The sequence below is a fragment of the Protopterus annectens genome, chromosome 2.part1 (genome assembly GCF_019279795.1).
Source record: "Protopterus annectens isolate FY-2018-M chromosome 2.part1, PAN1.0, whole genome shotgun sequence".
Lineage (NCBI taxonomy): Eukaryota > Metazoa > Chordata > Ceratodontiformes > Protopteridae > Protopterus > Protopterus annectens.
Window position 1 is genome coordinate 1792314107 of NC_056729.1, and position 22558 is coordinate 1792336664.

The 22558-nt window shown below is 43.4% G+C and overlaps 1 protein-coding gene across 2 annotated transcripts in view; it reads right to left on the reverse strand.

Moving 5' to 3' along the window:
* Positions 1 to 22558, reverse strand: part of MTOR (mechanistic target of rapamycin kinase) — a 4577509-nt gene that overhangs the window by 4138678 nt on the left and 416273 nt on the right. For both annotated transcript variants that reach the window (XM_044063218.1, XM_044063219.1), the window contains exon 9: positions 13417 to 13600. In XM_044063218.1, the coding sequence (XP_043919153.1) occupies positions 13417 to 13600 (184 nt within the window). The remainder of the gene's footprint in view (positions 1 to 13416; positions 13601 to 22558) is intronic.

Genomic DNA, 22558 nt, shown 5'->3' on the forward strand with positions numbered 1-22558 from the left:
TCCAGGATAAATATTGCAACTCTGATGAGGCAGTTTGCTCAAAGGGAGGCAAGGTCAGTTTTTCCAGAATTAAATTGAGATCCCAAGCAGGTATTGGTTGTTTCCTTGGGGGTCTTAGATTCTTAGCCCCTCTGAGGAACTGTCTTAAGAGAGGGTGAGAGAATAAGGGTGGATCAGTGTTGTATTCTGCAGAAATGGCTGAGGCATGGATTTTGATGGAGGAGAATGAAAGTCCACTGCTTAGCAGCTCAGCTAGATACTGTAGTATTTGAGGTAAATTCAGTTTTCCAGGATCCTGACCCTTTTTCTCATTCCAGACACAAAACCGTTTCCATTTTGCGGAGTAAGCTTTTCTAGTTGGCCTTCTGGCCTCCAAAATGACATCCTGCACCTCCTTGGCGAGTAGGGTCTGTTGTGATGCTAAGGAATCTTCCATGCGGCTAGATTGAGTGTTTTAGCTGGCTGTGAAGAGTTTTGAAGCTGTGCTGAGTCAGGAGAAGAGGCATTAGAGGCAGGGTCCATGGTGGGGAATGCGTCAGGCTCCTCAGGAGTGGGTACCAGTGTTGTCTTGGCCAGTCTGGAGCAATGAGAATCATCTTTGGTCTGTCTGCTCTGGTTTTCAATAGAACTTTGGGCAGCAGAGGAAGAGGTGGGAAGGCATAAACTGTCATTGATGTCCAACTGAAAGAGAGCGTCCACTCTCCAGGCCTTTGGATGGAAAATCCTTGAGCAGAAGTTTGTCAATTGGTGATTTTTGTGGGAGGCAAAGAGATCTATGTCTGGCCTTCCCCATGCTTGGATTATTTCTGTAAAAACTTTTGGATGCAACTTCCATTCGTGTGGATCTGTCATATTTCTGCTTAGGGTGTCTGCCAGCCTGTTTTCCTTGCCTGGCAAGTACTGTGCTTGTAGTTCGATTTGTAAGTCCATGGCCATGTTCCAAAGAGACATGGCCAGTCTGCATAGGGGTTATGAATGTGTTCCTCCCTGTTTATGTACCACATAACTGTGGTGTTGTCCGTTCATATCAATAGTTGACCTGGTTGCAGAAGGTCTTTGAAAGCTATAATAGCATTTATTACTGCTAGCATTTCCTTTTGATTGGTGTGAAGGTGCTTTTCTTTTTGGGACCATTTGCCCTGAATGCACCGATCTGCCATGTGCGCCCCCCAGGTGTAGTCTGAGGCATCTGTTGTGATGACTTGATTTGTTTGAGGCTTGCTGAATGGAAGACCTGTGTTTGTTTGGCATGCTTGAGCCCACCACAGAAATTCCTTTTGTAGACATGGAATAAGTGGTATTATTGTTTCCAAACTGTGGCTGTGTTGAGACCATAAGTTTTTCAGGTACCATTGAAGTTTTCTCATATGCAGCTTTGCACATGGGATTAGTAAGATGCAAGATGCCATGAATCCCAGAGCCTGCAGGATTTTCCTTGCAGTCAGCCTGGTGCAATTTGCTAGTGTTCTGAAGTATTGAGTTAGTTGCCCCTGCTTCTCTGGCGTGAGGTAGGCCATCTGGGTGTTTGTGTCCAAGTTGGCACCCAGGAAAATTATCTTTTCGAAAGGGTATTAGTCTTGATTTCTTTTTGTTGACTGTGTATCCCAGAGAGTTCAACAACATTATTACATAAGCCAGATGTTTCAGAAGAATGTGCTTGCTGTCCGCTTGGATCAGGCAGTCGTCCAAATAGGGGTATATTTGTATCCCTTGAAGTCTGCAGTAGGCAATTACTGATGCCAGGCATTTCGTGAATACTCTGGGCGCAGTAGATAAGCCAAAGGGCAATGCAAAGAATTGATAATGGGTTGAACCTGCAAGAAATCTGAGGTATCTTCTGCAATTATGTCTGAATGGGACATGCAGGTATGCCTCCTTGAGGTCCAATGTTACCAGCCAAGACTCCTTGCCCAGCATGGGAAGAAGCTGCTGTAGAGTGAGCATCTTGAATTTTGGTACAAGTAGAAATGTGTTTAGGATGGATAGGTCCAGAATAGGTCTCCAATCTTTTCCCTTCCTTGGTACCAGGAATAGTCTGGAATAAAAACCTTGACCTTGTTCGTGCGTAGGTACCTCTTGAATAGCTTTCATGTCTATAAGATCTGTAATTTGCCTTTGTGCCTCTGCCCTTTGATTGTGTGGCAGGTTTGGCATGCCTCTCATTTTTGGAAGGGTGTGAAAATGGAATCTGTAGCCTCTGTTTATAATGTCCAGGATCCATTTGTCTTTTGTGACAATATGCCAATTTTTGAAAATAATGCCAGTTTTCCTCCTAAGGGTGCTGCCATTTGGGTCTTGCTTGGCATGCAAAGGGGAAAGTCATTGGGCTTGCTTTCTGAATGATTGCGAGTTATCCTCACCACCTCTTTGTGTAGGAGCTTGCCATTGTCTGCCTCTAAATGATCCTTGGGATTGTCCTCTGCCCCTCGGGCGCCTGTATCTACCTCTTTGGGGTCTGTCCGTGGCGGGAAAGGACCAATTTTTGGAAGGCCAATTTCTACTGAAACGTGGGGGTTGTATCTGTTGAAAATCTTTCACAGTTTGCATTGATTTAGCCTTTTCCTCCATTTTCCTTAATACCTCCTCAGCATTAGCACCAAATAATACATCCTTTTGTAGAGGGGCATCTAGTAATTTAGCTTTGACATGATCAGGCAAGGTTTGTTCCTTGAGCCAGGCATGTCTACGTATGACTGATCCTGTAACAGCAGCTCTACATGAGGCCTCTAGAGCATCAAAACCACATTGTAAGGTATGCTTACCCACTTGTTCTGCACTATGCATCAAATCCTGCAACTCCTTCAAGTCTGGTTGTTCAGGTTGTGACATTTTACTTTTCAATTGTGATAACAAAACTGTTGGTATTTTAGCATATGGAACTGACAGTTTAAGGCCCTCATGGTTAAGGTAGCTGAGGTATATACCTTTTCCCCACCTTTCTAAGGATCTGGAATCTCTCGGAAGGTAATGGATTTTTAGCAGTGGAGGCCTTAATTCCCTTGGGGCCCTGTGAGATGGTTTCTGGGTCAGCAGCATGGCTTTTGTATAGAAATTGGTGTGAGTCAGGAACCCTGTAGTACCTGTCAGGCTTGACTGGGGCTGGAGGCAGAGAATCCGGGTTAAGGCAGGCCTCCGAGTAAACATCATCTAGGATGTCCAAGACAGGAGGTATAGCCAGAGGCATGTGCTGAGGTAGCAAGAGAAATTCCCTAAGCCTTTTCTTGGAATCTGAATAATCTTGGCCTTCCCAGTGGAAGTGTTCCCATAAGGTATGCAAAGTTTCCCCAAATGAATAATCCTCTGGGGAGGATACAGAAGGAATGGACTCCTCTGCATCAGAGTCTTCAAAAGGGGAGTAAGAATGTTCTTGATCATCAGAGTGCTCTGAAATAATGGAGCCTTGATCAGAGGAGGGGGATTCTTCCTCCACTCTGGGCCTTTTGTCCGGTGGGGGTTGAGAACCCCTGATAAGAGTAATTAAATCCTCAGCCATTTTAAGCATCTGTTTTTTAGGCATGGGGCCTGGAGATGTGCCCTGTGTAGCTTGTCTCTTAGAATGCATGGCTGCTTTAGACTTAGTGAAAGCCTTAATGGAAAAGGAAGAGGAAGGTCTGAAGACACCTTGAGTGGAGGTAGACCTATCCACATTCTGAGGTTCAACGCCAGGAGTGGCTTCTGTATCTGTAGTCGGGGTGTGGGCAGAGGAGCCTGCGACCTCGGGCACAGGAGACACCGCCAATGAAGTGTCGTCGGTAGTCAGGGGCTGCGTAGGCACCTCGCTGAGAACCGGACCACGTGTAGTCGGCTTTGGCGTGGTGTCGGTAGAGGCCGCGGACCTTGTGTGTCGGTCCTATCTTTGCGTTTTTTTAGACAAAACTGGAGTCGGGGTATCCGGCGCCATAATATAGTTAAATGTTTTCCAAAATAATGCTGGGCGAACTCCGCCCGGCGCTTAATAGTGCGTTTGTTGAATGTAGCACAAAGCGACAGACCGAGACGTCGTGGTCTGGGCCTAAACAAGGTATACAGAGGGAATGGAAATCCTTATGCGGTATTTGCTTCCCACATGAAATACAATTATTAACTTTGTCTGACATCGGTCTGAGGCAAGAAAGGTTTCAACGGGTACTTAGCTTTCAAGAAGACTTCGGTTTCCAAATTTTCGTAATTTCAGGAGCTGGCCGACCGGCACTTGCGAATTGCTTCTCCTTCGGGCACCGCGCGGCAAGAAAGACTGAAGAAAATGGCTTCGGCTGGTTCCTTTATACCCCTGTCGCACTGACGTCAGGGAAGAAGCGACGACAACCGACGCCGGATGTAGACTTTGGTATTCGGCCGACCGAGGACCCGCCTGACGGCAGGAGAACCCATCTGTTATGACTGCAGCTGTATGCACGATGAACATCATTGTGAGCCACAAAGCATCACAGAAAATTAAGTTTATATCACATGGAATCACCCATTACCAACAGTTCAAAAAATAGATGCGAGAAAACCAGATATAACAGTCTATAAAAAGAAGAAAGACAAAAGTAGCATTGATCACTGAAATTGCTACACCCAGTGACTACAGTGTCTTACATACAGAGAGAGACAAAGTCATAAAATACCAGAATTTGAGGCAGAAATAAGGGCAATGTGGAAAAAGGATACCCAGACAGTTACAACAGTAGTAGGAGCAACAGGTCTTACAAAAAGAATTCACAATCGTACTTAGATATGTTAACAATACATGTAACTCTGTACAATTTGCAGGAGTCATTATTACTGGGCACATTATAAGTGCTGTGAAGAGCACTACTGGCTAACATCAAAGACTGAAGCAATACTAATTTCATAAACTTTAACCATACCTTGACTTAGGAATGGGGTCCATTCCAGTCATGGTATTAGAAACCCAAAAGACTTGGAGAAATTAAAAAAGGGAGAACCACTTAAATAATGAAGTAGTTGAGAAGCATTAGACGTACAAACCACAAAGCACTGTAGAGAATGATGAAGTTTATATCACATGGGATCACAAATTACCAACAGTTCAAAAAACAGATGCGAGAAATACAAGATGCAGTAGTCCAGGACAGGGCAGTGGTGCAGCGGTAGCATTGTTGCCTCACAGTAAGAGGTTCTCCAGTTCGATTCTCGGCTGAGGTGCCTTCTCTGTGAAGTTTGCATGTCCTCCCTGCATTCATGTGGGTTTTCTCCGGGTGCTCCGGTTTCCTCCCACATCACAAAGACATACATCTGGAATGTTTCTCCTCCAGGCCTCTGCTGAAAATTGGCTTCGTTCCAAGTCAGACTTTACTGGTAAACAAATGCTAAACAAATAAATAAAAATAAATAAATAAAAGTAGCACTGATTATTGAAACTGCTACACCTGATGATTACAGTGTCTTATGCACAGAGAGACACAAACTCAAAATACCAGGATTTGCAGGCAGACAAGAGAGCAATGTGGAAGAAAAACACTCAAACAGTTCCAACAGTAGTAGTAGTGGCAACAGGTCAAATAAACAAAGGATTTAAAGTTGTATTTAGATATGCTAGCAATACATGCATCTCATTATAAATTGCAGGAGGAGTCAATTCTGGCATTTTGTGGGTGCTGGGAAGGGCACATTTGCCTAATATCAAAGACTGAAACAATACTAATTTGAGAAATTTAATTACACCCTAACTTAGGAATGTGGTCCACTCTTGTCATGGTATTAGAAACTCAAAAGACTTGGAGAAATTAAACTGGGATAACTCACAGTCCCAAGAACCATGCTTTTGTTATCAGATAATTCAAAGAACCACACTTCAGGATCAATATGGATAACCACAGGCTCTAAGTAAACATCTAGATGTTTCTAGCTTTTTTTCTGTTAATTCTAAAAGGTTTAGTTTAATCTGTCATTTGATTACTTTTGCTATATGTAATACTTGCAGCTTTACTCTTAGGGCCTCTGCTGAAAAAGGGCTGCTGCCCAGTCCGATTAACCCAGTTAACAAATGTCTAATAATAATAATAATAACAACATATGTAGGGTGGCCAGGATACACTCCCCCAATGGATAGGGTGTCATAGAAAAAACTCCTCCTATCTCTTTACCCTTCAGCAAAACAGGGACCTGATGAGTACTGGGCACACCTTGAGAGTCAGGTCTTGGCCTGCTCCCAGAATGTTTGCCTTTCAGCAATGCTCCAATTATGCTTGGCAGATGTAAGGAGGACCCCTCCAGCTTGTACTCCCTGAAGATCTCTCAAAAGTTGGTATATTTTTGGTTAAGTAGTAAGCCAAACATTTCTCCCTACTTCAAAGTAGCCAGAAGGAATATCAGGTAGTTTAGGCACCTTATTGGTTCATAGGTTGGTACCAGGCTATCGGCCCTAGGGCCTAATACAAGCCTAGCCATAACAATTCCCTGGCTATTTCTTTCCCACACTATTTACTTCCCTGGACCCCTGTCAATATGGTGCTCCAATTCAAAACTATACAGGCAAAGAAGGTATGGCTCCTGGTTAGTAATTTAACAGTGACACTTACTGTGATGATATCTAGGTATACAAGTAGAAGACTTCACTGCTGATAAGAAGCATAGATATCCAAACTGGGTAACAGTTGGCTTAAGGGACCCATGCATCTATATAATCAGAGGCCTTCATAAGTAAGGGAGCACAGATATCTTCAGATCTGGGATTTTTCAGAAAAAAAACAAGTGTGGAAATGTGACAGAGGAAAAAATATATCAAATTAAGGATCTATCGGGGGGTGTCCTAATATTAGATTTGAACATTACCTTTTATTAATAATTACTAAAAAACATTCCACTAGCAAACATTTCACACATTTTAAGGGTGTAGCAGGTTAGAAAAGCAAAATAAAAAGCTACTGAAATCAATTTATACAGCAAATGCCAAAAAAAAAATATATATTTTTTAAACCCAGCCTTTTACCATCCATAATGGTAAATGCGGAATGCTATTCTGTCATGTTGAGGCTGACACAGTAGCCAGACAAGGCTAGCTATTCACTGCCCTAGCCAACTATCAAACAAAATCACTATGGAAGGGGTTAATCTTTGAGTTCTGGTTGTAAATAACAGAAAGTTAAGTGAAGGGTAGGTAAAGCATTTGTGAACCTACCCAGGCCCAATATCAAGAACATTCTTCAATGAAAATCTTTAGCGAATGGCAATGCTCCTCTTTGGTAAACCAATTTTATTGTTCCTCACAGAAATACAGTCAAAATTAAGGGTTGAAAATTACAAGTGAGATGCACAACTTTTTCCCATTACATTTGAATAAAGCAAAATAAAAATGGGGTCTAAAAGGTGACAAATTACACTGGCTGATCCACAAAGTACAGTTTTGTACCTACCATAAATGTAGATGTTCGAGGGCTATTACAGCTGCAGTAATTACATATGGGTTTTCAGCCGTCAGGCGGTCCCTCGGTCGGCCGAATTCCAAAGTCTTGGTCCGGCGTCGGTTGTTGTCGCGTACTCTTCTGACGTCAGAAGGCTAGAGTATAAAAGACACAGCCGACGCCATCTTCTTCAGTCTTTCTTGCCCCAGATGTCAGGTGCCCCCAAAAGGAAGGCAATACATAAATTAGTGTGATACACAAAAGTAAGCAAATAAAACATAGTAGGATAACCCAGTCAGCAGGTATGAATAGGTATTCAAACCCCAAGGTCTTACCAAGAGGGGAAGGAGGGTGGGAAACCTGTACTGCAGCTGTAATAGCCCTCGAACATCTACATTTATGGTAGGTACAAAACTGTACTATGTTCATCGTGCATTACAGCTGCAGTAATTACATATGGGTAGAATCCCAAAGCTATGTATAGGGTGGTAGGTATTATACGGAACTGGGTTGAGCTAGAATGCCCTGCAAAACTGCAGTGGCAAAGCCTGCTCTAGTTCTGGAGTATAAAGGCAGATGGTAATGCTTTGTGAAGGTATGTACAGAACTCCAAGTGGCTGCCTCCAAGATCTCTTTAGTAGGCACTCCTCTGAGGAAGGCTGTAGAGGTGGCTGTGGCCCTAGTGGAGTGAGATCTGATACCAGTAGGTACGAGCTTTCCATGATGGGAATAACAAAGCGTATGCAGTGACCAATCCACTTGGAAATGGTCTGTTTAGTTACAGGTTTCCCTTGACCCCACAGCATAGGAAACTAGGAGTTGATCTGATTTTCTGAATGACTTGGTTCTGTCCAAGTAGTAGCGTAGCTGCCTATGGATATCTAAAGAATGAAGCAGCCTCTCCCCTTTGTTTTGAGGATTAGAGTAGAAGGTAGGAAGGTGGATGGCCTGGTTTAGGGCTACCCTAGATACTACTTTAGGCATAAAGGAGGGTTAGTACGGGAAACCCTGTCCTGATGGAATATGAGGAATGGCTGCACCGCCATGAGGGCCTGTAACTCAGATACCCTACGAGCTGAAGTGATGGCCAAAAGAAAAGCTGTTTTCCAGGACAAATATTGTAATTCTGCTGAAGCAGCCGGTTCAAAGGGAGGCAATGTCAATTTTTCCAGTACATAGTTAAGGTCCCAAGCTGGTACTGGTTGTTTCCTTGGAGGCCTTATGTTCTTAGCCCCTCTGAGGAACTGTCGCAGTAGAGGGTGTGAGTATAAAGGAGGATCCATATTGAATTCTGCAGATATTGCTGAGGCATGTATCTTGATTGAGGAAAAGGAAAGTCCCTTGCTCAAAAGTTCAGTTAGGTACTGTAAAATCTGAGGCAGGTTTAATTTTCTAGGATCCTGTCCTCTTTCTTCATTCCAACAGCAAAACCGCTTCCATTTTGCGGAGTAAGCCTTTCTTGTAGATGGTCTTCTAGCCTCCAAAATGACATCCTGCACTTCTTTGGAGAGTAGTGCCTGATGTGAAGTTAAGGGATTTTCCATGCAGCTAGACTGAGAGTTTTCAGCTGACTGTGAAGCGTTTTGAAATTGTTCTCGTCAGCAGTAGAGGTGTTAGAGGCAGGGGCCAGGAGGAGTGTGTGTTAGGCTCCTCAAAAGTGGATACCAATGTTGTCTCGGCCAATCTGGAGCAATCAGTATCATCCTTGGCTTGTCTGTTCTTGCTTTCAGAAGCACCTTGGGCAGCAGAGGTAGTGGTGGGAATGCATAAACTGACCAAGTTGTCCATGTGAATGAAAGGCGTCCACTTTCCAAGCCTTTGGGTGGAAGGTCCTTGAGCAAAACTTTTTAATTGATGATTTTGTGGGAGGCAAAAAGGTCTATGTCTGGCCTTCCCCATGCTTGAACAATCTCTGTGAATACGTGTGGATGTAGCTTCCATTCGTGAGGGTCTGTCATATGCCTGCTCAGAGTGTCTGCCAGTGTGTTTTCCATTCCTGGTAGGTACTGAGCCTGGAGTTCTATTTGTCTTTCCAGAGCTAGGTTCCAAAGAGTCATGGTTAATCTGCACAAGGGGTATGAATGAGTCCCTCCTTGTTTGTTTATGTACCACATTACTGTGGTGTTGTCTGTTCTTATGAGCAGCTGTCCTGGATGCAGGAATTCTCTGAAAGCTGAAATTGCATTTATTACTGCCAGCATTTCTTTTGATTGATGTGAAGGTGCTTTTCTGTTTTGTGCCATCTGCCCTGAATGCACCTGTCCTTCATGTGCGCCCCCCAGGCGTAATCTGAAGCGTCTGTGGTTATGACTTGTGTAGCTTGAGGCTTGCAGAATGGGAGGCCTTTGTTTACTTTGCATGCTTGGGACCACCATATGAATTCCTTTTGTAGGCAGGGAATTATTGGAATCTCCACTTCTAAGCTGTGACTGTGTTGAGACCATAGATTTTTTAGGTACCATTGAAGTTTCCTCATGTGCAGCTTTGCACATGGGATTAGAAGAATGCAAGATGCCATGAATCCCAGAGCCTGCAGGATTTTCCTTGCAGTAAGCCTGGTACTTTTTGCAAGCATTTTGAAGTAATGAGATAGTTGCCCTTGTTTTTCTGTTGTTAGGTAAGCCATCTGGGTGTTTGTGTCCAAGTTGGCACCCAGGAAGGTAATTTTCTGAGAGGGTGTTAGTTTTGATTTCTCCTTGTTGATGGTGTATCCCAGAGAAAGCAGTAAGCGTGTCACATATGCCAGATGTTTGAGAAGTCTGAGTTTGCTGTCCGCTTGGATCAGGCAGTCGTCCAGATAAGGGTAAATTTGTATCCCTTGAAGTCTGCAGTATGCAATCACTGATGCCAGGCACTTGGTGAATACTCTGGGCAGTAGATAAGCCAATGGGCAATCCAGAGAATTGATAGTGACTTGAACCTGCAAGAAATCTGAGGTATCTTCTGCAACTTTGTCTGATTGGGACATGCAGGTATGCCTCCTTGAGGTCCAATGTTACCAGCCAAAACCCTTGCCCAGCATGGGAAGGAGTTGCTGTAATGTGAGCATCTTGAATTTTGGCACTAGGAGAAATGTGTTGAGAATGGATAAGTCCAGAATGGGTCTCCAGTCGCTTCCTTTTCTTGGCACCAGAAAAGCCTTGAATAAAACCTTGTGCTTGTTGGTGCGTAGGTACCTTTTGTATAGCCCTCATGTTTAGGAGCTTTGCAATTTGTAGTTGTGCCTCTACCCTTTGATTTTGTGGTAGGTTTGGCATGCCTCTCATTTTTGGAAGAGTATGGAAATGAAATTTGTAGCCTCTGTTTATTATGTCCAGAATCCATTTGTCTGTTGTGACAATATGCCAATTGTTTGCAAATAGTGCCAGTTTCCTCCCAAAGGTGCTGCCAGTTGAATTCTGCTTGGCATGGAAATGAGGGAGTCATTGAGTTTGCTTTCTGTACTGCTGTGCACTGTCGTCACCACTTCTTGGTGTAGGTGATTGCCATTGTCTGCCTCTGTAGGATCCTTGTGTTTGTCCTCTGCCCCTTCCGCGTCTGTATCTGCCCCTTTGGGCTTTGTCAGTGGTTGGAAAGGACCAGTTTTTTGACGGCCAATTCCTGCTGAACCTTGGTGGCTGAACCTGTAAGAAAGCTTTGACAGTTTGCATAGATTTTGCCTTTTCTTCCATTTCACGTAAAATATCCTCAGCATTACCACCAAAAGAACATCCTTATGTAACGGTGCATCTAGAATTTTTGCTTTCACCTGATCTGGAAGATTTTGTTCCCTTAGCCATGCATGTCTGCGAATGACTGCTCCAGTGGCGGCTGATCTGCTGGAGGCCTCTAGTGCATCATAACCACATTGTAAGGTGTGCTTGCCCACTTGCTCAGCACTATGCATCATATCCTGCAACTCTTTTAAATCTGGTTGTTCAGGTTGTGACATTTTGTTTTTAATTGTGATAACAGAAATTGCTGATATTTAATCATATGAAACTGGCAGTTTAAGGCCCTCATGGCAAGGGTGGCGAGGTGTAAACCTTCTTTCCCCACCTTTCTAGTGATCTAGATTCCCTTTCCGAAGGTAGTGGATTCTTGGCCGTGGAAGCCTTAATTCCCTTAGGGCCTTGAGAAATAGTTTCAGGATCTGCATTATGGCCTTTATAGAGGAACTGATGAGAATTAGGAACTCTGTAATACCTATCCGGCTTGACTGGTGCAGGAGGCAGAGAATCAGGATTTAAACAGGCCTCCGAGTATACATCATCCAAAACCTCCAAAACAGGAGGAATAGCCAGAGGTCTATGCTGAGGTAACCAGAGGAATTCCCTCAGCCTTTTCTTGGAGTCTGAAAAATCTTGGCCTTCCCAATGGAAGTGCTCTCTCAAGGAGTGTAAAGTTTCCCCAAAGGAAAAATCCTCAGGGGGGGATACAGAAGGAATGGACTGCTCTGCATCCGAATCCTCAAAAGGAGAATAAGACTGTTCTTCAGCATCAGAATGCTCTGATAAAATGGATTCTTGGTCAGAAGGAGGAGAATCCTCCTCTACTCTGGGTCTCTTGTCCGGAGGGGCCTGTGAGCCTCTGATAAGGGAGATCAGGTCTTCAGCCATTTTAAGCATGTGCTTCTTAGGCGTGGGCCCAGGTCTTGGGCCTTGTGAGGCAGGCCTAGAAGGATGCTTGGCTGATTTGGCTTTTGTAAAAGCCTTGATGGAGAAGGAAGATGAAGGCCTAAATACACCATGAGTGGATGTAGATCTATCCACATTGGTGGGTTCGACAAGAACAGGGGCTTGGTAGTAGTCTGGGAAAGGACGAAGAACCAGCGGTCTCAGGTACAGAAGACCCGCCCGGGAGTGTTGTCGGTAGTCAGGGACTGCAAAGGCGTCTCACTGAGAACCGGCCCACGTGGAGCTTGTTTCGGCGTGGTGTCGGTGGAGACCGCAGTTCTCGACTGACGGTCCTTTTTTGCGTTTTCTGGACATAGCGGTAGTCGGAGTATCCGGCGACATTTTATAATTAAACGCTTTGCCAAAATAGTGTTGGGCGAACTCCGCCCGGCGCTTGATAGTGCGTTTATTGAAGGTAGCACAAAGCGGCAGCCCGAGGCGCCGTGGTCTGGGCCCAAACAAGGTATGCAAAGGGAATGGAAATCCTTATGCGGTATTTGCTTCCCACAAGAAATACAATTATTAACTTTTTCTGACATCGGTCTGAGGCAAGAAAAGGTTCCCCAACGGGGTACTTAGCTTTAATGAAGACTTCGGTTCTGAAATTCTTTCGTAATTCAGGAGCTGGCCGACCGGCACTTGCGAACTGCTTCTGCTTCGGGCATCGCGACAAAAAGACTGAAGATGGCGTCGGCTGTGTCTTTTATACTCTAGCCTTCCTGACGTCAGAAGAGTACGCGACAACAACCGACGCCGGACCAAGACTTTGGAATTCGGCCGACCGAGGGACCGCCTGACGGCTGAAAACCCATATGTAATTACTGCAGCTGTAATGCACGATGAACATCTGCATTGGCTTACTGTGTTCTTGTGATACTAGTGGCCATGAAAGGAAAAAAAATGAGCTGCAAAGATGGCTGTAACTTTTCTCTGAGAAAGGTTGACACAGCTGGGATACCTCCAGCAAGACAATGGGAGAACATGATATAAGCAAAAGCCAGTAAAGACAGAAGCAGGGAATATACAACCTCTCAGGCAGAATACAGGGAAATTGAGCATGATCACACTGGAAGCCAGTACTCCCAATAATTAATTTCAGTGGTTCCGAGGTATTGAACAACCAATCAAATTTCTGCTACCTTATGACTGCAATATAGGGTAGTGATTTAATTTGTTAATGACAAGAAATACGTTATCATGGGATCATGGAGCTAAGAAAGGGTCAGTAGACGAGGTGTTCAGATGGCAAGACCATAACAAAGAAAAGAAAAAGAACAAATTAAAAATACAGCCAAGATATTGGAGCTGTGTTGTTTTGATCCTAGTTAAAAGTCAAATGGTAGACATTAAGCTTCCAAAAAATAACAAATAGGCCAAAATATTCTTGCTTAGAAACTTAAAACAGTACTTACTTGTGCACAAAATCCTTAGGAGGCAATGCTGCCTTTATGATTTCCAATATTTTTGGTAAGTAGCTCTGAATTTCAGTTCTCACTGCAATTGACAGAAGACCCAATGCCTGAAAAGCTGCAGTACGTTCTTTCTCTTTCTTTAGACATCCCAAAAGATAGTTCATAGTTTCAGGGAGGTACTTGTCTAGTAAAGTGAAAACAGAAACACTTACTTTAACAACAATGAAATAATAACAGTAATAATAATAGCACTTTAGTAAGTTAGCATGCAAATATCAGAACTCCAACATACAAGAAAGAGCTTAAGTTCCTAAACCATAATATAAAAGGAGATCCGAGGTCGTTGCACCTGCCTTCATGCAGTACAGAAGTATCCTGGACAAGTAATACAATATCCTTTAGTTTGAAAAAAAATGGTAGGAGGAAACCATCTTTTGCATAAAGGCACTACAGAGAAGGACAAAACAATATCTTTGACCTGCAGTCACATTGTGTAGTCTAGTGCAGAGTCCTAGCTGCGACCACTGCATGACTCATGTCAAGGACTGCAGAAGTAGAAACATCCTCCTTAGTGCACCTCCCTCTGGCCCAAAGAAAAACTTGCAGAAAGGTAGGAGCCATCAATCCATCTATTCTCTCACCTCAAAGAAAATTACCAAGGATAATCACAGAAACAACGTACAGAGGCAAAGTAGGTGGAAGCTACTACTGCAACCATGATGCTACTCCAACATGTACTATTAGAGTGAGCATTCTCACATAACTTCCCTATCTTATTCTTCCCATGGATAACTGCTGCAGCAGTACTTTTTACATGTGGAAAGATCATCAAAGCAATGTACACGGGAGCAAGTGATAACCAGTGCTAAGAGAAGCTATTCCCTTCTTGCCCAATCCATAACCTGGGATCACCTGAAGGCCACACAAATGCTCATAGTACAGACATTTTTGAAAACAGCTGCTCATGTGACAGTTGTCCTTAAAGAATGTTCTCCAACATGTCTCTGTATAATTACCCTCGTGTTTAAAAAGCAGAGCAAAATTAATATGGACAACCAATTTAAATGCTGGTCTTCCCTGCTTCCTTGGAACAAAGGACACAAACAACTGTTCTGACAACCTAAAGTCCCTGGTTCGTTCACTAGAATTTAACAGATGCAATACTCATTCCTGTTTAATTTCTAGTTTAAGAAGGCATGCAGCTGAAAGGTCTGGGTCAACAACATTTCAGACTACCTTTGCTGTACCCCCCCACCCCCCTTACTTTATATACTAACTCCAGGATCACACTACACTGGGGAAAAGACCATATATATAACTTTCAATTAAATGAGTTTCAGTGAAATGAGCTTTCAGTGAATTGTGCGCAGGCAACTGAGTTTTCAGTGAAATGAGCTTTCAGTGAAATGAAGCAGACCTATATATATATATATATATATATATATATATATATATATATATACACATATATAGATATAGATATATACAGACAGATATATAGATTAGATCTCTACACACACACACACACACACACACACACATACATATATTATATATATATATGCATATATATTTATATCTATACATATATATCTATGCATATATATCTGTTTCTATTCATATATATCTATATACCTACATCTAATGATTAAAATATAAATAATATATATATATATATATATATATATACACACACACACATAAGTGGGGGCATCATTTAGAAAAAAATACAACTTTGCAGTGCCTAGACCTGTGGGTCTGAATACACAAGCAACAAATTACTTTTGGGCATTCACTGACTAGTGCCAGGTAACAAAAGATGACTATGAGGCATTTAATGATCATGCCTACTTACAACTTCTACCATAGGTGTAAACACTATAGAATTAGACTTTTCTAAATGATGCCTCTACTAGTATTTCTCAAAAATAACAGAATGTCGGTCACTATAAAACTGTCAATTTCCACTGAATTATTTATATCTGCGGTTTATTTAATGGTATGTATTCTCATTTTTGTTGAGTACTACTGTCTGGTTGTATTTGCCATCTGTTTCACCAGTCCACCTACCTGATTTACAAATGTTAAACAAATTACGATACTGAGATGCTTTATACTGGATGCAACCGCCAATCAACCAAGAAGCCAAGCTTACTTGGTTTATGCCATTCAGAAATGCTAAGGCAGACTCTGTGGGGGAAAACTCCTCATTCCCACCTCAATTCAGTTTTAGCAGCATGGCTAAAGTCAGAAGCAGTGTGAGCTGCTGGATGCAGAATTATCCTGGAGAATTCCCTGATCATGGGAGAGCTTTCTAACCTATTCTTTCCCAAAGTTTGACATGCAGCGACGCTTGCAGCTGATGTGCACTGCCACTCAAATGTCTAGTATTTTTCATCCACTCATTCTCATATAACAGAGCTCTGTGTCCAGTTTCTACTAGAAAAATACATTTCTAACTAGGAACTTCTCTCCTCACCCCACACACACACCTTTCTCAAGGAAAAAGAAGTGCACATCTCATGCTTAATCCTTCCATTATAGACCAACCCTCTGGGTTCATCACTAAAATAAGTCACCAGCACTACTGCTTGATACCTGCAGGCTGGCTGGTTATGCCTTTTAACATACATCCCAATACAATCCTGCCTTTCTTCTGTTGCTAGCAGCTCTCTACTTTAAGTTCGAGCTCTGGAATTACAGAAAATAAATTACAAAAAATACAGAACAGCAAATGTTGAAAATCACAGTTATCCTTTAAAATAATTTTTATGCAGGTAGGGTGGTCCTTTGCACCCACTCATATCCTTGTTTTTATACTGGGGGAGTCACAACCTTTGTCGAATATTAGTTTGGTCAACAGAATTTGGTCAACTAAGCAGACAGTCGACAAGTGTCTGAGGGTGAATAATTCGCAGGGTTAAGGAGTATGTTCTTTCAATGACATCATGCAAACTCAGAGTTAGCATACATTGTATATAAAATATGAACTTAATTGGGGGGACACCGCTGCAAAAAAAGTTTTTTTTTTTTTGTTGATTTAATTTTGCATGTACCAAGGTTATTGCTGCGCACGTGTAGTAGTGTGCCAAAGTTTGCTGTTTTAACACTATGTCACCAATGTGCATGTCAAAATTTGGGTGCTTTGACTGCTTTTAAACTGTGCGTGTATAACATAGAGAAAGACAGACACACATGTATGTGTGCGCGCTTGCATGTGTGCAAGCATGAATTTATATGTGCGTCTGTGTGATACACAAACACGATATATATATATATATATATATATATATATATATATATATATATATATATATATATATAGTAACTCTGACACCGCCATACCTTGGAAAAAAGGGGATACGCAGGGCAATCTCTTCATTTTTGCTCATTCAGTCTTGCTATTCTAAGACTTGCACTAATGAGTCACAAAATTAAAAATGGTTACCTTTTCTGATAAAGCTCCCATCGGTTGTCCTTAATCTCTTACTACATCGCATCGGATGCAGTAATACTCTGGGTGCCTTACTTAGAGTTAATACAAACAGCACTGTGTGGGGTGAGGTTCAAAACTCAACTTCTCATTCAAAATGCTGCATCTTCTTGAAGTGGCCACATGAGACCAAACAGATTAAAACAGCTCCTTTCTGGGTGGGTTCCCATACAAAAAGTAGTATGCTGTCTGCAGACTATTAATAACAAGCCCGCTTATTTATTGCAAGCAAAATAAGCCAGTTAATAGCTGGCTTGTTTAAGTCATCTGAAAGTATACACGGTGTGGAACAGCTGTTCTTGTGACCATATATGACTGTACAAACATAAGCTTCTAATGAGGACACTCCAGGGGTGCACGGGGAAATTCTCCTTTTCATAAGATGACAGCAACCTCAGATGTAGATTACATTAAGTAAAGGGGTGGGGACTTGTCAGCCCCCATGACCCCAGAATTTGAATTCTATTTTGATTTAATTTTTTGAATTAGTTGATTTCAAACTCCTTGATATTTGCAATCATGGCATGTAAAGTACAGTTTTGTACCTACCATAAATGTAGATGTTCGAGTGCTAATATAGCTGCAGTCATAACAGATAGGTTCTCCTGCCGTCAGGCGGGTCCTCGGTCGGCCGAATTCCAAAGTCTAGGTCCGGCTTCGGTTGTCATCACTTCTTCCCTGACGTCAGTGCGACAGGGGTACAAAAGAACCAGCCGATGCCATTTTCTTCAGTTTTTCTTGCCCCAGATGTCAGGTGCCCCCAGAAGGAAGGCAATACATAAATTTATGTAATAATGCAGTGCAATATAATCAAAAAACAGTAGTTGCAAGCAAATACACCATAAATGAATACCCCAATCTAGTTGTATGAGGAGGTGTTAGCCAATAGGCCTGTCTCAAGAGGGGAAGGAGGGAGGGAAACCTGGACTACAGCTGTATTAGCACTCTAACAACTACATTTATGGTAGGTACAAAACTGTACTATGTTCATCGTGCTTAGGGTAGAATCCCAAAGCTAAAAAAAAAGGGTGGTAGGCACTAGGTGGAACTAGGAGGAGCCAGGATGCCCTGCAAGACTGCAGTGGCAAAGCCTGCTCTAGTTTTGGAGTATAATGGTAGGTGGTAGTGCTTGGAGAAGGTATGCACAGAACTCCAAGTGGCTGCTTCCAAAATATCTTTGGTAGGAACTCCTCTGAGGAAAGCTGCAGAGGTAGCTGTGGCCCTTGTGGAGTGAGATCTGATGCCTGCAGGCACAGTTTTACCATGAAAAGAGTAACAAAAGCGTATGCAGTGGGCTATCCATTTTGAGATTGTCTGTTTGGAAATTGGCTTCCCTTGAGCTCCTATAGCATAGGACACAAAGAGTTGTTCTGATTTTCTGAAAGGCTTTGTTCTGTCCAAATAATAACGTAGCTGTCTGTGGATGTCCAAGGAATGTAGTAGTCTCTCCCCTTTGTTTTGAGGATTAGGGTAAAAAGTACGTAAGTGAATAGCCTGATTCAAAGCTACCCTGGATACCACCTTTGGCATAAAGGATGGATTGGTTCGTAAGGAAACTCTGTCCTGATGGAAAATGATGAAAGGCTGCACAGACATGAGGGCTTGTAGTTCCGATACCCTGCGAGCTGAGGTGATAGCCAGAAGGAAGGCTGTTTTCCAGGACAAATATTGCAAATCTGTTGAGGCAGCTGGCTCAAAAAGAGGTAAGGTCAGCTTTTCTAAAATGAAATTGAGGTCCCAAGCAGGTATTGGTTGTTTCCTTGGGGGTTTTATATTCTTAGCCCCTCTGAGGAACTGCCTTAAGAGGGGATGAGAGAATAAAGGAGGATCAGTGTTGTATTCTGCAGAAATGGCTGAGGCATGGATTTTGATGGAGGAGAACGAAAGTCCACTGCTTAGCAGCACAGCTAGGTACTGTAATATTTGAGGTAAATTCAGTATTCCAGGATTCTGGCCCTTTTTCTCATTCCAGGCACAAAATCGCTTCCATTTTACGGAGTAAGCTTTTCTAGTAGAAGGCCTTCTGGCCTCCAAAATGACATCCTGCACCTCCTTGGAGAGTAGGGTCTGTTGTGAAGTTAAGGAATCTTCCATGCAGCCAGATTGAGTGTTTTCAGCTGACTGTGAAGAGTTTTGAAGCTGTGCTGAGTCAGAAGAAGAGGCATTAGAGGTAGGGTCCATGGTGGGGAATGCGTCAGGCTCCTCAGGAGTGGGTACCAGTGCTGTCTTGGCCAGTCTGGAGCAATGAGAATCATCTTTGGTCGGTCTGCTTTGGTCTTTAATAGAACTTTGGGCAGCAGAGGAAGAGGTGGAAAGGCATAAACTGTCATTGTTGTCCAACTGAAAGAGAGAGCGTCCACTCTCCATGCCTGTGAATGAAAAGTCCTTGAGCAGAATTTTGTCAATTGGTGATTTTTGTGGGAGGCAAAGAGATCCATGTCTGGCCTTCCCCATGCTTGAATTATTTCTGTAAAAACTTGAGGGTGCAACTTCCATTCGTGTGGGTCTGTCATATTTCTGCTTAGGTTGTCTGCCAGCGAGTTTTCCTTGCCTGGCAAGTACTGTGCTTGAAGCTCGATTTGTAATTCCAGAGCCATGTTCCAAAGTGACATGGCCAGCCTGCATAGGGGGTATGAATGGGTTCCTCCCTGTTTGTTTATGTACCACATTACTGTGGTGTTGTCTGTCCTTATCAGTAGTTGGCCTGGATGCAGAAGGTCTTTGAAAGCCATAATAGCATTTATTACTGCTAGCATTTCCTTTTGATTGATGTGTAGGTGCTTTTCTTTTTGGGACCATTTGCCCTGAATGCACCGATCTGTCATGTGCGCCCCCCAGGCGTAGTCCGAGGCATCTGTTGTGATGACTTGGTTTGCTTGAGGCTTGCAGAATGGGAGACCTGTGTTTCTTTGGCATGCTTGAGCCCACCACAGAAATTCCTTTTGAAGACATGGAATCAGTGGTATTATTGTTTCCAAACTGTGGCTGTGTTGAGACCATAGGTTTTTCAGGTACCATTGAAGTTTCCTCATATGCAGCTTTGCACATGGGATTAGAAGGATGCAAGATGCCATGAATCCCAGAGCCTGCAGGATTTTCCTTGCAGTCAGCCTGGTGAAATTTGCTAGTTTTCTGAAGTATTGAGTCAGTTGTCCCTGTTTCTCTGGCGTGAGGTAAGCCATCTGGGTGTTTGTGTCCAAGCTGGCACCCAGGAAAATTATTTTTTGTGAGGGTATTAGCCTTGATTTCTTTTTGTTGACTGTGTACCCCAGAGCATTCAACAACATTATTACAAAAGCCAGATGTTTCAGAAGTATGTGCTTGCTGTCCGCTTGGATCAGGCAGTCGTCCAAATATGGGTATATTTGTATCCCTTGAAGTCTGCAGTAGGCAATTACTGATGCCAGGCATTTCGTGAATACTCTGGGCGCAGCAGATAAGCCAAAGGGCAATGCAGAGAATTGATAATGGGTTGAACCTGCAAGAAATCTGAGGTATCTTCTGCAATTTTGTCTGATTGGGACATGCAGGTATGCCTCCTTGAGGTCCAATGTTACCAGCCAAGACTCCTTGCCCAGCATGGGAAGAAGCTGCTGTAATGTGAGCATCTTGAATTTTGGCACGAGTAAAAATGTGTTTAGGATGGATAGGTCCAAAATAGGTCTCCAATCTTTTCCCTTCCTTGGTACCAGGAATAGTCTGGAATAAAAACCTTGACCTTGTTATTGAGTAGGTACCTCTTGAGATCTGAAATTTGTCTTTGTGCCTCTGCCCTTTGATTGTGTGGCAGGTTTGGCATGCCTCTCTTTTGTGGAAGGGTGTGAAAATGGAATCTGTAGCCTCTGTTTATAATGTCCAGGATCCATTTGTCTTTTGTGACAATATGCCAATTTTTCGAAAATAATGCCAGTTTTCCGCCTAAGGGTGCTGCCATTTGAGCCTTGCTTGGCATGAAAAGGGGAAAGTCATTGGGTTTGCTTTCTGAATGGCTGTGAACTATCCTCACCACCTCTTTGTGTAGGAGCTTGCCATTGTCTGCCTCTAAATGATCCTTGAGCTTGGCCCCTGCCTCTCGGGCACCTGTATCTACCTCTTTGGGGTCTGTCCGTGGCTGGAAAGGACCAATTTTTGGAAGGCCAATTTCTACTGAAACGCGGAGGTTGTACCTGTAGAAAATCTTTCACTGTTTGCATTGATTTAGCCTTTTCCTCCATTTTCTTTAATACTTCCTCAGCTTTAACACCAAATAATACATCTTTTTGAAGAGGGGCATCTAGTAATTTAGCTTTGACATGATCTGGTAAGGTTTGCTCCTTGAGCCAGGCATGTCTACGTATGACTGATCCTGTAACAGCAGCTCTACATGAGGCCTCTAGAGCATCAAAACCACATTGCAAGGTATGTTTACCCACTTGTTCTGCACTATGCATCAAATCCTGCAACTCCTTCAAGTCTGGTTGTTCAGGTTGTGACATTTTGCTTCTCAACTGTGATAACAGAAACTGTTGGTACTTTAACATATGGAACTGGCAGTTTAATGCCCTCATGGTTAAGGTGGCGAGGTGTATACCTTTTTTCCCCACCTTTCTAAAGCTCTGGAATCTCTCCGAAGGTAATGGATTTTAGCAGTGGAGGCCTTAATTCCCTTGGGGCCCTGTGAGATAGTTTCTGGGTCAGCCGCATGGCTTTGTATAAGAATTGGTGTGAGTCAGGAACCCGATAGTACCTGTCAGGCTTGACTGGGGCTGGAGGTAAAGAGTCTGGGTTAAGGCAGGCCTCCGAATACACATTCTCTAGTATGTCTAAGACAGGAGGTATAGCCAGAGGCCTGTGCTGAGGGAGCAAGAGAAAATCCCTAAGCCTTTTCTTGGAGTCTGAGTACTCTTGGCCTTCCCAGTGGAAGTGTTCCCTCAAGGTATGCAAGGTTTCCCCAAAAGAGTAATCCTCAGGGGGGGAGACAGAGGGAATGGACTCCTCTGCATCAGAATCTTCAAAAGGGGAGTAAGAATGTTCCTGTTCATCAGAGTGCTCTGAAATAATGGAGGCCTGGTCCGAGGAGGGGGATTCTTCCTCCACTCTGGGCCTTTTGTCCGGGGGGGGGTTGTGAACCCCTGATAAGAGTAATTACATCCTCAGCCATTTTAAGCATCTGTTTTTTAGGCATGGGGCCTGGAGAAGGGCCCCAAGTAGCTTGTCTCTTAGAATGTAAGGCTGCTTTAGACTTAGTGAAAGCCTTGATGGAAAAAGAAGAGGAAGGCCTGAAGACACCTTGAGAGGAGACAGACCTGTCTACAGTCTGAGTTTCACCGCCTAGAGTGGCTTCAGTATCTGTAGTCGGGGTGTGGGCCGTGGAGCCTGCGACCTCGGGCACAGGAGACACCGCCAATGAAGTGTCGTCGGTAGGCAGGGGCTGCGTAGGCGCCTCGCTGAGAACCGGACCACCTGTAGTTGGCTTTGGTGTGGTGTCGGTAGAGGCCGCGGACCTCGTATGTCGGTCCTTATCTTTGCGTCTTTTAGTCAAAACTGGAGTCGGAGTATCCGACGACATAATGTAGTTAAATTTTTTGCCAAAATAGTGCTGGGCGAATTCCGCCCGACGCTTAATGGTGCGTTTGTTGAATGTAGCACAAAAACGACAGACCGAGACGT